Raw genomic sequence first — 14,790 nt, 5'->3', positions numbered from 1 at the left:
GTCAAAAAGCTAATAGCTGCCGGAGCCAGGCTTTAAGTTTGAACGTGGCTATTAATTAACCCCTGATATTGACGTTGACTACAGTGTAGATCTGAACCCAGGAAATCGTATTTAGAATTCTACCAAGGTTTACACAGCGGAAGCTCGTCCTTCCAGTTGAACAATTACTTGTTTGCCGAAGGGGCGGGGTTAGCCGAAGGCGTGGTGCGTCAGAGGCTGGAGCGGACCGGCCGCCTTATCACCTCTATTCACTCTCTGCTCCAGGAACAGATGAAAGATCTTCGCCAAATTATAGCGTCTTCCTTTCAACTGCGGCGCGCGTGTAATTACAGCTTCTAGCATTGTACGCATTTCATGTTCACAAAGTCTCAGGTCACACAGTCCCAATTAAGGCTTCCCTGCTTCTTTGTCTCTCGGGAATTTTTGGAGTGTTGTTTGCATTTTGGGGCCTGGCAGGATCATGTTACCCAGCCTGGTGGGAGATTTTCGTTGTACCCAGATAAACACTAAAATACTCTATTCGACATCGAAACTACACAAAGGTCATATGGAGAAGTCTTACTCCCTGTTCTCTTTGCTTCCTAGGGAAACGCTTTTATTAGGTTCCTCACAGTGTATCCTTCCAGTGTTTCTTTATGCAGGTGTGAGTCACTTAGAATATACTTTCATATCCCGCCTCGCTTTCTCACACGCAAGGTCGCATGCAACATACACTCTTCTGCACACTGGCATTTTGTCTTTTTCTTTTTCTTTTTCTTTTTTTCACTTAAAAATATACCCTTAAGATTTTTCCATACTAGTGCAGAGAATTCCTCGTTCTTCTTCATATCTGCATAGTATTCCATTGTGTAGCTGCACTATGATTTACTTAAGCAGCTCCCTGCCTAGGACACTTGGCTTGTTTAAAATCTCTTGCTGTTATAAACAACGCTGCAATGAACAACCTCATGCATATATTACTTCCTTTGTATGCAATTTCTCTCCAAGATAAACTCCTGGAAGTGGAATGCATGGGGCGTCAGAAGGGGAGACACATTTGTAATTTTGATAGATAGTGCCAAATTGAGCACATGAGGTAATAATACCAATTGGCTCACCCACCAGGAATATGTGTATCTGTGTCTCCACAGTTTCTCAATGGAGGCTGTTGGGATGAACATTTTAAAACTTCATTTTAAGGCTTGTTTATTTCATTTTAAGGTATTAGAAGAAACATAATTTGCACATCAGTCCCATGAGTTCACACTCTTACAGGGTTTCCTTTTTTCTTTCTTTCTTTCTTTTTTTTTTTTTTTGCTGAGGAAGATTAGCCCTGAGCTAACATCTGTGCCAATCTTCCTCTATTTTTTAGTATGTGGGCCGCCAGCACAGCAGGCCACTAACAGAGCAGTGGAGGTCCACGCCCAGGAATGGAACTTGGGCCGCTAAAGTGGAGCACACCAAACTTAACCACTAGGCCACCAGGGCTGGCCCATCTTACAGAGTTTCATTTTAAACTAAGTTTATTTAAGTAAAAATGAGTTAGGGAAAAGTGCCAAGAAAATAATATTATGGGTTGTCTGTAGATGTGTAAAATTATGATGGCTGAAGACTGAAGTTTGGGAGTATCACCATGATTATTTTTTCCCTTTGGAATAATAAAGTCAAGAGCTTGTGCTTTCTGTGTGCAGGGTGCTCTGCTGGGAGCTTTAATCATCACAACCAGTCTAGCATTTTATGGACAAGGAACTAGAGACTCAGAGAGGTTAAGCCACTTGCCTGAGGTCACACAGTTAACTTCAGAGCCCATGCTAGTAACCTGCCCTCTGTTCCGGTAGTATTTCCATCTGGGATCTTCAGTTTTGCCTGGCCCATCTACCACCTGGGAAATGTACCTTTGGGGGCTTTTGTGGCCTGCAAATGCGCAGGGACGACACAGTCTGAATTTACAGGCTGCTTTTACTTCCTCCTCTGACTGATGGTGTTGGGCTGTGTTTCAATTCAGCTTCCTTGGTCCTGCAGCTTTGCCTCAGCTCGGCCAGATTTCAGCCCACCTGTGAACAAAGCCACACAGCCCATTCAGACTGAGAGAGGCTATTTTAGGCTTTGACTTAGAGGTTTAAAGTTTTTTCTTTTTTTTTTGTTTTCTGATCTGTGCTTCCTTCCTCCTTGGCTGCTTGTGCCTGGAGTCAGGTGATGACCTGAAGATGCTGAGCCAGGATCTGCCTAACTTTTGGTCCTGGGATTTGGGTGTTCGTGGTGAAGACTCTGGTTTTGGTCAGGGGGTGGGGAACCCTGAGTGGCCTGTCACTGGCTGGTGCTGCTTTTGTGTGGGATGAAGGGTGTCATCCTCCAGAATCCTCTGTCAGGTGGGAGACGCTCTGGCTAGGCTGAGGAGCAGGGAAGCAGCCAGGTGGCACGCAGGTGTGCCCGCTCAGCTGCCTGCATCTTTGGAGCCTGACAAACCTGGATTCCAGTCCTGGCTCTCCCACTTCCTTGCTTTGTGACCTTGGACAAGTTACTTCTTTAAGCCTCGGTTTGGTCATCTGGAACACCAGGCGATAGTAATAACTCGTCCCTCATTGGCCGTCATGAGGATTTAATGACGTGATGTGGGACACTTAGCACAGTGCTTGGCAGTTAGTCTGTGTGCAATTCCTGGTGGTAGTAAGAGTCGCAAGAGTTGATTATTATTTTGTTGTTGTTATTCAGCAATCTCTCAGATCAGGATCAGAAGTGGAAGAAAATGTGCAAATCCAAGCTTGCCTTGTACAAGGCATGATGGAGCCTCAGCCACCTGAAATAGTGAGGAGAGGAGTCATGCCGGGATCTGGTGGAAACCTGACTCCTGGGGGTGACAGAGATGACCGGGGACATGGGAATCAGGGTGTGATGCTGGGGTAGGGATACAGTAGTTTCAAACCTATTTCTGAAAGTACTTGGCACGGAGCCAAATGAACTCATTCAGTTCACATGTGGTTGGATCCCAGTGAGTGGAGTGTAGGGAGAGAGGATGGGGTGATCTGGCAGAAGTCACAAACCCAAATTCCTACAGAGTCCGGGTGGGGAAGGGAAGAGTGAGGCAGACATGGTATAACACAGTAGGGAATGGTGGGGACTGTGGAGAAGTGGAAACTTATTCTGTATCTAAAGGGGGCAGTCACTGCTCAGCCCACAGGAATGTGTGTGCAGTGTTGCCACAACTTGTGAATTTTCAAAAGGAGTCAGAAATTTGCATTTTTATCTGACGTTTTATGATTTTTAAATGTAGTCAACTAATTCACGTTTTAAAGATGCACCATATGGGCCAAATGTAGCTTGTTTGTAAACTGGGTATGGCCCATGGGCTCCAGACTGTGACCTCTGAGCATGAAGAAGGACCCAGGCCAGGGAATGGGATGGGCTATAGGTGGATTGCGGGGATGGGGGGAGGGGCAGCCTCTGTGTCCTGGGATGGGGAGGGGATTGAGGCAGAAGTGGGCACTGCTTCTTTGAATGGGATCCAAACAAGGCCATAGGGATAGTTATGACTTAGAGGCTCCGTGGGTCCCTGGGCTCACCCCAGGGCGGGTCAGTAGCCACAGCCTCAGAGGCGGTAAAGGGAATGGATTTTGGTTAGAGGCAGGGCTGACATTTAACCTGTATCCACTGGCGCTACTGTAGCGGTTGTGAAAATATTGAAATACTTTTAAACCGATTGGTAAATAGCCACAGGGCCCTCTGAGCACCCCCCCCCACCATCTTCCCTCCATCCACGTCCTCCCCACCAGCTCCTCCCTACCTTGCCTCGCTGGCTGGCAACTAAAGAGTTAATTCCCCGCATAGCTGGGCCCTGTGGTCCATTCTGATTGGTCAGTGGGTAGTGTCTGAGCCAAAGTGACTGTAAACATTTTGACTCTCACACTGCCCCGCTCCCCCTAAGCCCCCCATTGCAGGTAACAGATCTCTGCTCCTTGGAGCTAGCTGTAAAAAATGGCCACCTCAGCCTTGGGGCTGCATGTCTCCTGGCCACCTGCATCCCAGCCTCTAAGCATGTGAGGCCCTTGAGCCAAGTGTCCACCTCCATGTCAGTCAGCTATGTCTGGGCACAGGGGTACGGGGCATCTCAAAGTGCAAACCCGCCCACCTCAGAGCTGGCCCTGGGCAATGGCAGGTGTGGACGGGCACCCTGAAGGATTCTGCTTGAGGGTCATGGAGTCATGAGGACCTCAGCTGTGGCAGTGCGGCCTTATCCCAAGCTCTTCCAGGTGGCAGGTGGGAGGCTGGCAGAATCAATCGGGGGATGACCTGGTTTGTGCGGGTGGTCTGAGGGATTGGCGCCATGGGGGGTGGAGTTGGTACTTACAAATGTGAGCCCTCCTGGAAGCTGAGGCAGGGGAACGAGGCTGGAGTCACCTCCAACAGCCTCTAAACATACCATAAAGAAACAACCTTTTCCCTGCAACTTGCCTGATTGGCCTTCCTTTCTCCTGTCTTGCTCTAGGCCCCGTGCACAGCAGTCTCGAGGCATTTTCCTAAAACAGCATGTGCTTCTCGCAGGAGCTCTCAGTGGTTGGTAGCTATGACTGCAGCCCCACAGCTGCCATCACAACTCATTGACCTCTTACTACATGCCAGCCACTGTGCAAAATTCTGTGCTTGCCGAGGCTGGGGAGCCCTGGGCAAGTCAGTGCACCGCTCGATGCCTCCATTTCCTCATCTGTAAAATGGGGGTAGTAAGTAATACATAGTTCATGGGAACGTTATGAGGATTAAATGAGTCAATGCCTGGTAAATCCCTGAAAATAGCTCCTGGCATGAATAAATGGTCAATAAATGTTAACTCTCACTTATTAAATATTTATTGAGTACCTTCCATATGCCAAATACAGTATATGCCCTGGGATATAATGGTGAGCAAAATTTCCTCATGTTGCTTGCAAATAAGCATGAGAGAGATGCTATTCAACACACAATTACATTACAGTAGTTTAAATGCTATGATGCAGAAGCTTTGGGAGGGCAGGAGATTTGTTTGTTTCTTTTTGGTTTCTCTCTGCCATTAGAATGTAAGTTCCATGAGGGCAGGCATTCTGTCTCCTGTGCTCACAGTTGTATCCACAATGCCTAGGAAGAATCTGGCTCTCACAAAACATTTGCTGGGTGAATTAACAAAGGCAGGCAGGAAGGAAGTGCTGTATTAGCTGGACCTGAATGATGAGGCATTAGTGATGTTGGGAAGTGAGGAGAAAAGAGAGAGTAACTTGGTGCATCCCAGCTTTGGAGCCAGGCAGACCTGGGGTGAATCCAAGCTCTGCAGGGGGCCAGATGGATGACCTTGGAGACGGTCTTCCTCCCTAGTCTGGGTCCATATCATCGTCGTTGAAATGGGAAGGAATAGCATCTTCCACGTGGCATACCATGAGGACTGGAGAAAGTACATGTGGCACGGCCAGCATAGGCTTGGCACATGAGCAGCTCTCAACAGGTGTGTTTTCTTTTCCCTTCCCATCCTTTCTGCTACTTGGCATCTCCCGTTGTTGAAGAGACATGCTGAGACCGAGAAGGTGCTTGATAACATCTGGTGAGAAATGTTTGAATCCTTCGCCCTGAGATTCCCCCAGGAGATATATGCATGGAGGAAAGTGCAGGGCTAGCAAAGAGGCAATTTATTATTAGTTGGGGTTTTGCCTCAAGTCTCAAGGTAGGGCTCATGAGGTCTCGGGGACTCCTTTTTTCTGTACTGGGTAGCCCTAAGGAAATTTAACACCTAATCAAAATGAATTCTTGGCTCCTATAAGGTCCACAATCAGGGAACCCAAAAGGGAGCGCAAGAGTCAAGAGATTACTTGCCCCAGGGCTTGGAGTGGAGCTGGTGCAGCCCACTCATGCCCAGCCTTCTTAGGGTGACACCACCTGACCTGGACCCTGCATCCTCCTGGGAGAGGAGAGGGAGATGGGAGAGAAAGAAAAAGATGGTGGCGCACCTTTTAATAGCTGTGCAAGCTCCACCCACTGAGGCCAGCCAATCAGCATCTTGGAATCTGACCAATCAGATTGGCTCTTCTCCTCCTTAGAGGCTAAGTAGGGGAGTGAGAGAAGCCTTGAGCGCCCCCTAAAGGCTAATATCAGTCATGAGCAGGTGTTTCTTTTCAGGTGGATTTGAGGCACTCATTTCTCAACTTCAAGGTGAATTCTCAAAGGGCAGGCACGTGGGAAGTGTTTTATGGCCCAGAGCACTAGGACTCTTTCCAGGAACCAGATGCATTTCTTAGTCTCATTGCTCAGGGATGGAAACATAATGGTTAAGCCATCAATTGAGAGCCATTAGCTTTTCTGTTGTGATTTCTAAGCCCTGCTGTTGTTACTGGGGTAGCACCTCTGTCCTCGAGCAGGGCAGCTGGCTGCTGGGGTCCTTCTGCGTCTTGGGAGCCCTTCAGGGTCCCACTGGCCAGAGCAGAGCTGACCCAGCCTCAAAAACTTGGCCGTTCAGAGCTGTGCAAGGGCCAACACTTCATGTGCCTGACTGCAGAGGCTCAGAATGTCATGAAAGCAGCTTTGTAGCTCATTGAGAAGATGCAGGCCAACAAAAGCCTGCAGTGACTGAGAATTTTTAAGGCAGGCTTATTGAGATAGAGTTTCCATGCGACAAAATTCACTTTCTTTACATACAGTAAAAATTCACCACAGTTGATATATAGAACATTCCAGTCACTTCAGAAAGTTCCAGCATGCTACCCCTTTGTCGTCAATCCCCTCTCCACCGATCTGTTTTCTGTCCCCATAGTTTTGCCTTTTCCAGAAGGTCATTTAAGTGGAATCAGACAGCGTGTGTTTGCTCTTTCTCTCAGCGTAACGCTTTTGAGGTCCATGAATGTTGTTCGTTGTATCAGGAATTCATTCCTTCTTACTGCAGAGAAGTTTTCCCTTGTGTGGATGTACCGCACGCACATTCAAGGACATTTAGGTCGTTTCCAGATTCTGCTATTATAAGTAAAGCGGCTATAAACTTTCATGTACAGGTTTTTGTACAGATAAATGTTTTCATTTCACACTAGGAGTGGGGATACTGGCTCAGATACAATAAGGGTATAGCTAACTGCATAAGAAACTGCCAAACTGTCTTCTAGAGCGGCTCTACCATTTTGCATCCCCCCCGCATTGTATGAGACTTCAGTTGTGTTCTCTCCTCACCAGCATTGGTATTGCCGGTTTCAGTTTTCTAAAATTTTAGCATTCTAGTAGGTATAAGGATTGTTTTTGAATTTTGAAAACAAGCTTCCTAAGGAGAAACGCTCATCACTTTAATAGGGCATAAAATAGTATCTACTTACTGTGTCTATTTATTTGCTTACTTGTTCATTTTCTGCCTCTGTTATTAGAACATAAGTTTTAAGAAGGCACCTGCGTCAATAAACACATGTGACTAGATGAAAGCATGAGGGAAGAGATGAGTAGCATATAGTGAAGGCTAGAGTGTCGGATGAGCCCTGGGTCGGAACCTAAGGTCTGTGGTCTTAATGTTGGCAGTATCCTATTTCACAGAGAAAGCAACTTTCAGGCTGGGTGGGGAAAGGGAAGAAGGAATTTCGCAGTTGGAGCAGTGATGGAAGAGCAGCTCCTGGGGGAGAAGGACACTGGGCAGAGCCAGAGGCTCATGAAGGGTGTGGCACGTCTGGGAGTATGACCGAGTCCTGTGTGCTGAGATCACAGTGTGCGCCTGGGGCCATAGTTGGGACGACCTGGGGGATGTAGTAATAATAACACAAGAGCTTATACTGCTTACAGTGTGCCCGGCGGTTCTAAGAGCTCCACGTAAGTTGACCCATTTATTCTTTCGAATGGTCCTATGTGCTTATAGTGCTATCATTATCTCCATTTTACAGACAAGGAAACTGAAGCACAAAGAGATTAAGTAACTTGCTTAAAGTCATACAGCTAAGAAGAATGCAGGCAGTTTATGCTCCAAAGCCTTTACCTTTAACCACTGCACTACCCTGCCAGGTTATGAAGGGCATGTTTGTTGGATAGGGTACTGTGTAGGCTGCCGTAACAAATAGCCCTCCAAATATAGTGACTTAAACAAGACAGAAGGTAGGGTTTCTCTCAGGTGTCTGTCCAAAGGGACAGAGTCCAAGGCTGGTGGGGTGGTTTTATCCTTTCAACAGATGGCTCCAAGTTTGGGTCCAAGGTGGTTGATTCCAGTTCTCACCATCTTCCGGCCAGTGGGAAGGTGGAAAGGCCAGGGAGGCTTGTACACATTCCTTTTAATGCAACATTAAAGCACACATATCCTGTTGGCTAGACTAAGTCACATGGCCACACTAAGCTGCAAGGGAGGCTGGGAAATGTGGTCTCTAATTGGGCAGCCTGCTTTCTGCTGAAACTCAAGGATTCTCTTATTAAAGGGAAGAATGGATATTGGTGGAAAACTGGCAGTCTCTGCCACAACCTGCGGACTGTCAATTGGACTTTGAGCTCTATTCTGGAGGTGAGGAGGTATTAGCAAGTGGCCTCTAAGTGGGGAGGTTTCATGCCCAGACGTGGGTTTTAGATCACTCCAGTAGCCTGCTCGGAGGATAAAGGGGGGGGAAAATAGGAGCAAAGGGACCTGTTTAACTGACGTGTCTGTCACTTCGTTTTGCCGTCTCTCGAGTCCTTGCTGCAGGCGGGAGTCAGTAGGTTGGGTTCTCAGATGGAGGACTTGTAGGCACAATGAGTGTGCTGGGCTGGAATGGGAGCCATCAGCTGTCTTAGTTATTCATTCAGCGACAACTTACCAAGCACCGTATCTGGGCACAGGGCAACAGGTATGATGAACGCTGGGGACCAGGTTCAGTTCTCGGTGAGTTCTCCGGGGATACTCAATGAGTGCGAATCCTTGGCATGCCACACTGACGCTGGCTTCTTTTGTTTGTTTCTTTTGGCCTTAGGATCCCCGGAGCAAACACAAGTTTAAGATCCACACGTACTCCAGCCCCACATTTTGTGACCACTGTGGGTCACTGCTGTATGGACTCATCCACCAGGGGATGAAATGTGACAGTAAGTACATTTTTTCTCTGACGGCCTCTGCTTCCTCGTGGTTTGGGGTCGAAGTCTGCAGCATATTCTCCCAGGTCCTGGGTAGCCTGACGTACCAGTTGTCTGTTGCTAAGTAACGATCCTCTCACCCCAAAATATAGTGGCTTAAACCAATAACCATTTATCTAGCTCATGATTCTGCAGGGCAGTCCTTTGGGTCTGGGCTGGCCTTACTCATGCCTGTGTGGTGGGTTAGTGGGTTGGCTGGGGGCTGTCTGGGCCCAGATGGCCTCACCCACATGTCTGGAAGGATGGCTGGCTATCATCTGGGTGATGGGGATGACAGGGCCACATGTCTTTCATCCTGAGCAGGTTAGCCTAGGCTTGCCCACATGGAGATCGCAAGGTCCCAACTGCTGCAGGAGGGCAAGACCCATTGATCAAAGCAAGTCACACAGCAAGGTGCACAGTCAGTGGGGGAGGGGACAGTCCATGGATGTGGACACAGGGAGGCATGGATAAATCGGGGCCATTCCTGCAGCCAGGCACACAGCTGTTTCCAACACTGATGTGTGGGGCTGATACATGGTTTGCATGGAGAAGACCAGCCTCCCTTCAGCACCCACAGGTTGTGTTAGGAGAGGAAAGAAAGTGTGATTGTCTGACCAGGCTGAGGTGGCAAAAGGCAGGTGGGGGCAGGGCTCCTCTTTGTTGAGTAAAGGACTGAATGGCCCATGGGGCAGGGAAGTGAGCAGGCTTAGAGAGCTGTGGCTGCAAAGGGATGAGGGGCTTGGTCTGCTGGTGGCTCCCAGAGGCTTGTGGGCCTATGGCGGGCTGAGCAGTCGTGAGGCCAGCTGTCCCTGTCACAGGGATCCGGAGGCCCAGAGGACAGAAGGAGAGACTCACAGGGGCAGAGAGTGACAGAGAGGAGTGTGAATGTGGATGGGGTGGAAGAGAGTGTGGGACAGAGAGAAACACACACTCCACACGGACAGAGATAGATGCCACACACGTACTGAGTGGTCGGGAGCAGTGGGGGTAAAGTCTACAAAGGGGCTCAGCTAGAGAGAGAGACAGACAGAGTGAGGCAGGAGCAGGGACAGATGGACAGACCAAAAGACAACATGACTGGAAGTGACACAGAGAGAAATGCAGTCACATAGGCTTATGCAGAGATGTAGAGAGGGCAAGAGACAGAGACAGAGAAATACACACGTGGAGAGAGACAGAGAGAGAGAGATGGAGAGATAGAGACACAGGCACAGAGAGTGAAACAGATGCAGCCAAGAGAGTGAGGCACACACAGAAGCAGAGGAGCAGAGAGAAGGAAAGAGACATACGCTAGTGTAGGTCCCGAGAGAGACAGATACAGAGACAGGGCTACGACCACAGAGACACACATGCTGGGTGGGGGCCCCCAGGTGGACACACGACACAGGCAGGGAGAGGGAGCCATGCTGATGCCTTCTGTCTGTAGGACACTGATTCCCCTTAGCACTCGTGTGGCCTCAAGTGTGGGAATGATACCCCTGCCTCGGGGACAGGGGTGGGTGGGTGGGAGGGAGCTTGGGTTGACGCAGGGCCCTGAACTTGGGTGCTCAGGTCCCAGGGGGCGCTCCTTTCCTCTCCCACCATCCTTCTCTCTCCACAACTCATTTCCTGTTTTGTAATTTGCCTGCTGCCTCCTGGAGCTTGTGCAGGCTGAGAAGGGGCCCCCTCAGCCTTCCCTGCCCCTGGGGATGCCATGCCTCCTGCTCCCGGGGAAATCTCCTGAAATGCAGGCCTCATGGGATGATTCAGCCTCCCCTCCTGGCTTCTCAAACTGGAACGAGGGGCCCCTGAGACAACACTGGATTCCTGGCACACCTTCCTGAGCAGCCATTGGTCCAGAAGACTTAGCGGAAATCAGCTACCCATTGGGACAAACACAGATACACTAGGAGGAGTGTGTGAAGGGAGCATATGTTTATCATATAACACATGAGACGTCAGTGGGTCAGATTCAGTTGCAGACATATTTCCTTCGTCTTACCCTGGGTCTAAATTTTTTTCTTGTAATTAGTTATGGTGATACTCTGGGGCTCGGCTCAGATCCTTTTCAGGGCCCCTCCCTACCCTCCAGCCGCTGTGGGTTCACAGGTGGGCCCCGCATTAGGAATAGCCCTTGGGGTCTCCCCACGGTGATGCCCCTCCCGGGGCGTGGCCAAAGACTGGCCCGGCCCTCTTGTCTCAAGTTGGGACAACTCTGAAAGGTGGTCAGAGCCCTGGCCTCCCCACCCCTTCAGCTTCAGTGCCTCTGCGTGGTGCGCCAGCTCCTTCATCCCCAGAGCACTCGCCATAAAGCTGCTCAAAACTCTTCAGCCTCTCTTCCCAGGGAACCCAACCTGTTAGTTGTCAATATTTAAAAATCGGGTGATGTCACATACAAGTCGGGATTCCTGCTTATCTTGAAAAATGGGAACTTTGGGCGCGCACCTCGCAAGGCTGCGCCTGCATGGGGGCTGCTGCGTTCTCAGGTGGGCCAAGTTCCACCACTCCCACATCTTCCCTCCCTTGTGTTACCTGCTGCCCGTGGCATTGAAGTTGGTGACTCTGGCTTTCGAGCTGTTGGGAATATGCTGGGGGTGGGGGGTGGGGTCGGGGGTGGGGGGTGGTGTGCCTCCCTTAGCCTTGGGGGAGGGCGGACAAGTTCCACCTCTGTCCGTCAGGGCCTGGGGAAAAGAGTTGGAGAAGCCCCTCAGATGAGACTCGGGCAGGGCAGGCTGGTCTTGCTTGGCCAGCCTTGGAGGAAAGAAGGGGAGCAGGGGGGACCCAGCCAGGCCCGGTGGGGGCAGATGCCGTGGGCACCAGCCTGAGCCGCGCGCCTCTCTGCCCTCGCAGCCTGCATGATGAACGTCCACAAGCGCTGCGTGATGAACGTCCCCAGCCTCTGCGGCACGGACCACACGGAGCGCCGCGGCCGCATCTACATCCAGGCCCACATCGAGAGGGAAGTCCTCATCGTTGTCGGTAGGTGGCGCTGGGGCTCCTGCGCCCGCTCCTCTGGGTCCAGACCTTGCTCGATGCGGATGTTGGGGGAGGGGAGGCTGAGGAGGGATGGGCGGCCGCGGGGGCGGGGGAGGGAGGTGGCGTGACACTGCCTGCGCCCCCCCACCCCCCGCCCCCGATTACGGCCTTCCCCGCTGTTGGGCATCCTTAGAAAGTGTACACCACAGAGCTCCGCTGTGAGCACCTCGGGCTGCCTGGAGCTCAGAGATGGGGCGCCTGGACTTCTGACTTCTGCAAGCTTCCCCCTCCCTTTCCCACTCTTTGGCTCAGCGTCTTTGGAGTGTGCAGTTCTATTTCCTTTACTAAGATTCCAGAGAAGGGATGCTTGGTCGTTCCTCAAACTTTTCCATTGGGAAAAATAGAGTCTTGATGATAAACACCCTATTTGGGAGAGTGTTGCATCTTGGGGAGGAGGTGAGATGCGGTCTGCATCCTTGGGGGCTTTCCTTCTATTCGAAATGTTTCTTTCTCAAACCTGAGGTGGCTACGCTGATCCCTGTGATACTATTCTCTATACTTTTTGCACTTCTGAGATACTTCATAATAATAAGAAAGAGGGGCAATACAGCCTCCTGAAGAGGTGCAGTGGGACTAGGGGACTAGAGAGGAGGATGGTGTCTGTCGCTCATGCAACGGAGCATTCGAGAAATACTTGGCTCTGGCATAGGAAGCTCAAGCAAAATGGAAATCCGGCTGCTCTGGGCTGGTAAATACTCAGCCATAAAGCTACGGTAAAACCAACACTGAGCTCGACCTGAACGGGACTAAAACTTTGGAGGAATTCTGTCACAAAGCCTTGTGACAAACTACTTGGACTTGATAACCAATTAATGTAAGCAAGGTTCTATGACTTGGTAACTTAGGAAACTGATCATGGAAGGGATTGATTTTGCAAAAAAAAAAGTTTCTGAGGCCCCGGAATGGTTCAGCAGCTCTGATATGCTGAGCCCTGTGCTGGGAGGGGCCTCACCTACGCCATATAAAAGTTGAAAAATATCCGTATAACGTACAATCTCTGTTTTAAACTAAGGTTCCTGACACCTAGTGAGCTCGTAGGAAATGTACATTCCAGTGAATTGCTTTTTTGGCAAACGGCTGACTTCCTCCCAGTGGGATGCTTGAGGGCCCTAGAAGGCTGCCGTGGTGGATTCCAGAGAGACTAGTTTTCCCCACTAAGCTTCCTGGGGCTGGAGGGGCAAAAATGAGACCCTGCTGCCCTCTGCTGTCGTTCTCTAGGAACCACACTGGCTCAAATATGTTACTGGGAACAGCCAACGCTTGTGGAACCCATTGGATGCACAGTGCTCAAAACCCTGCTTAGCATAATGCTCTCAAGGTTCATCCATTGTTCCCACCACAAAAAAGAAATGAGAATTATGTGATGTGATAGAGGTGTTAGCTAACGCTGCTGTGGTAATTGTATTGCAATATATTAATGTCTGAAATTGACACATTGTATACCTTAAACTTACACAAAGTTAGGTGTCAGTTATATCTCCATAAAAAAAGCCTTACATGTTATCTCCTTCAATCCTCACGACAACTTTATGAAAAACAAGCATCTATTGTGCTTGTTTTATGAATGAAGATATTAAGGCTCAGAGAAGTTATGCTTCCAAAAGCGCACACCATTAATAATAATAAAACAAAAGCTAACATTTGATATTTTTAATGTATCAGTCACTGTGCAGAGCAATTACAGGCAATATCTTAAGTTTTTTCAGCAACTCTAATGAGCTAAGTAGGATTGTCATCTACCCATCAGGAAACAGGTGTGGAGAGTCACACACTTCATCACCTAGGTCTGTTCGACTCTTAAGTACCCTAAACCAGGTTACTTTTTAGTTTAGTTTCCTGCGCTCCCCCCGCCCTCACCCCTTATTTAATCCCTTTGTGGTTTAGCTAAGTTACTTCTTATGTGCATTTCTTGGGGAGTCTTTGTTCCATGTAGTACACAATACGACACCTCTTCAAATTCAAGGTTGAAGTCTTCCCCCTTAGTTGTAGATATACTCTGGCATATCTTGCTCACAAGACATGATTTTCAGACAATCCCAGTACATGCCTATGAATTGAGGGCGTATTTGTTTCTTAGAGCTGCTGTAACAAAGTACTACAAACAAACAACAGATATTTATTCTGTTACAGCTCTGGAGGCCAGACTGAGATCAGTGTCTGCAGGCTGGTTCCTTCTGGAGGCTCTGAGGGAGAGCCTGCTCCGTGCCTCTCTCTTAGTTTCTGGTAGCTGCCATCAATCTTTGGTGTTCCCTCACTTGTAGAGGCATCGCTCCAATCTCTGTCTCCATCATCACATGGCATTCTTCCCTGTGTGTCTCTATGCCCAAATTTCCTCTTCTTATAGGGACACCAGGCATTGGATTAGGGCCACCCTGATCTAGTATGACCTCATCTCAAGGTGGTTACATCTGCAAAGACTGTATTTCCAAACAAGGTCACATTCACAGGTACTGGGGTTAGGACTTGAAAGTATCTTTTTTGGAGGCAGAATTCAACCCATAACAAGGGGGAAGGGAAGAAAGTTGGGGCTGCCTTAACCTTTGAGGCAGACTAACTTTGTTAGCATTAGTTAAACAGCTAGCAGGGTTTCCAAGTGCTTTGATGTCGGGCCATCTGATGGAGGTAGCATTGTTGCCACCATATAGAAGGGGAAACTAAGACTCAGTGAGGCTGAACGGCTTGCCTGGTGTCAGGTGTCGAGCAGGGATGAACTCTTGGGCCTCCTGACTGCAGGTCACTGTG

General features: G+C 49.3%; 1 protein-coding gene across 2 annotated transcripts in view; it reads left to right on the top strand.

Moving 5' to 3' along the window:
* Positions 1-14,790, top strand: part of PRKCB (protein kinase C beta) — a 304,436-nt gene that overhangs the window by 151,330 nt on the left and 138,316 nt on the right. For both annotated transcript variants that reach the window (XM_023616107.2, XM_023616108.2), the window contains exons 4-5: positions 8,892-9,003; positions 11,863-11,991. In XM_023616107.2, coding sequence (XP_023471875.1) covers positions 8,892-9,003; positions 11,863-11,991 — 241 coding nt within the window. The remainder of the gene's footprint in view (positions 1-8,891; positions 9,004-11,862; positions 11,992-14,790) is intronic.

The sequence above is a fragment of the Equus caballus genome, chromosome 13 (assembly GCF_041296265.1).
Source record: "Equus caballus isolate H_3958 breed thoroughbred chromosome 13, TB-T2T, whole genome shotgun sequence".
Classification (NCBI taxonomy): domain Eukaryota; kingdom Metazoa; phylum Chordata; class Mammalia; order Perissodactyla; family Equidae; genus Equus; species Equus caballus.
This window is presented reverse-complemented; position numbering and strand designations above follow the sequence as displayed.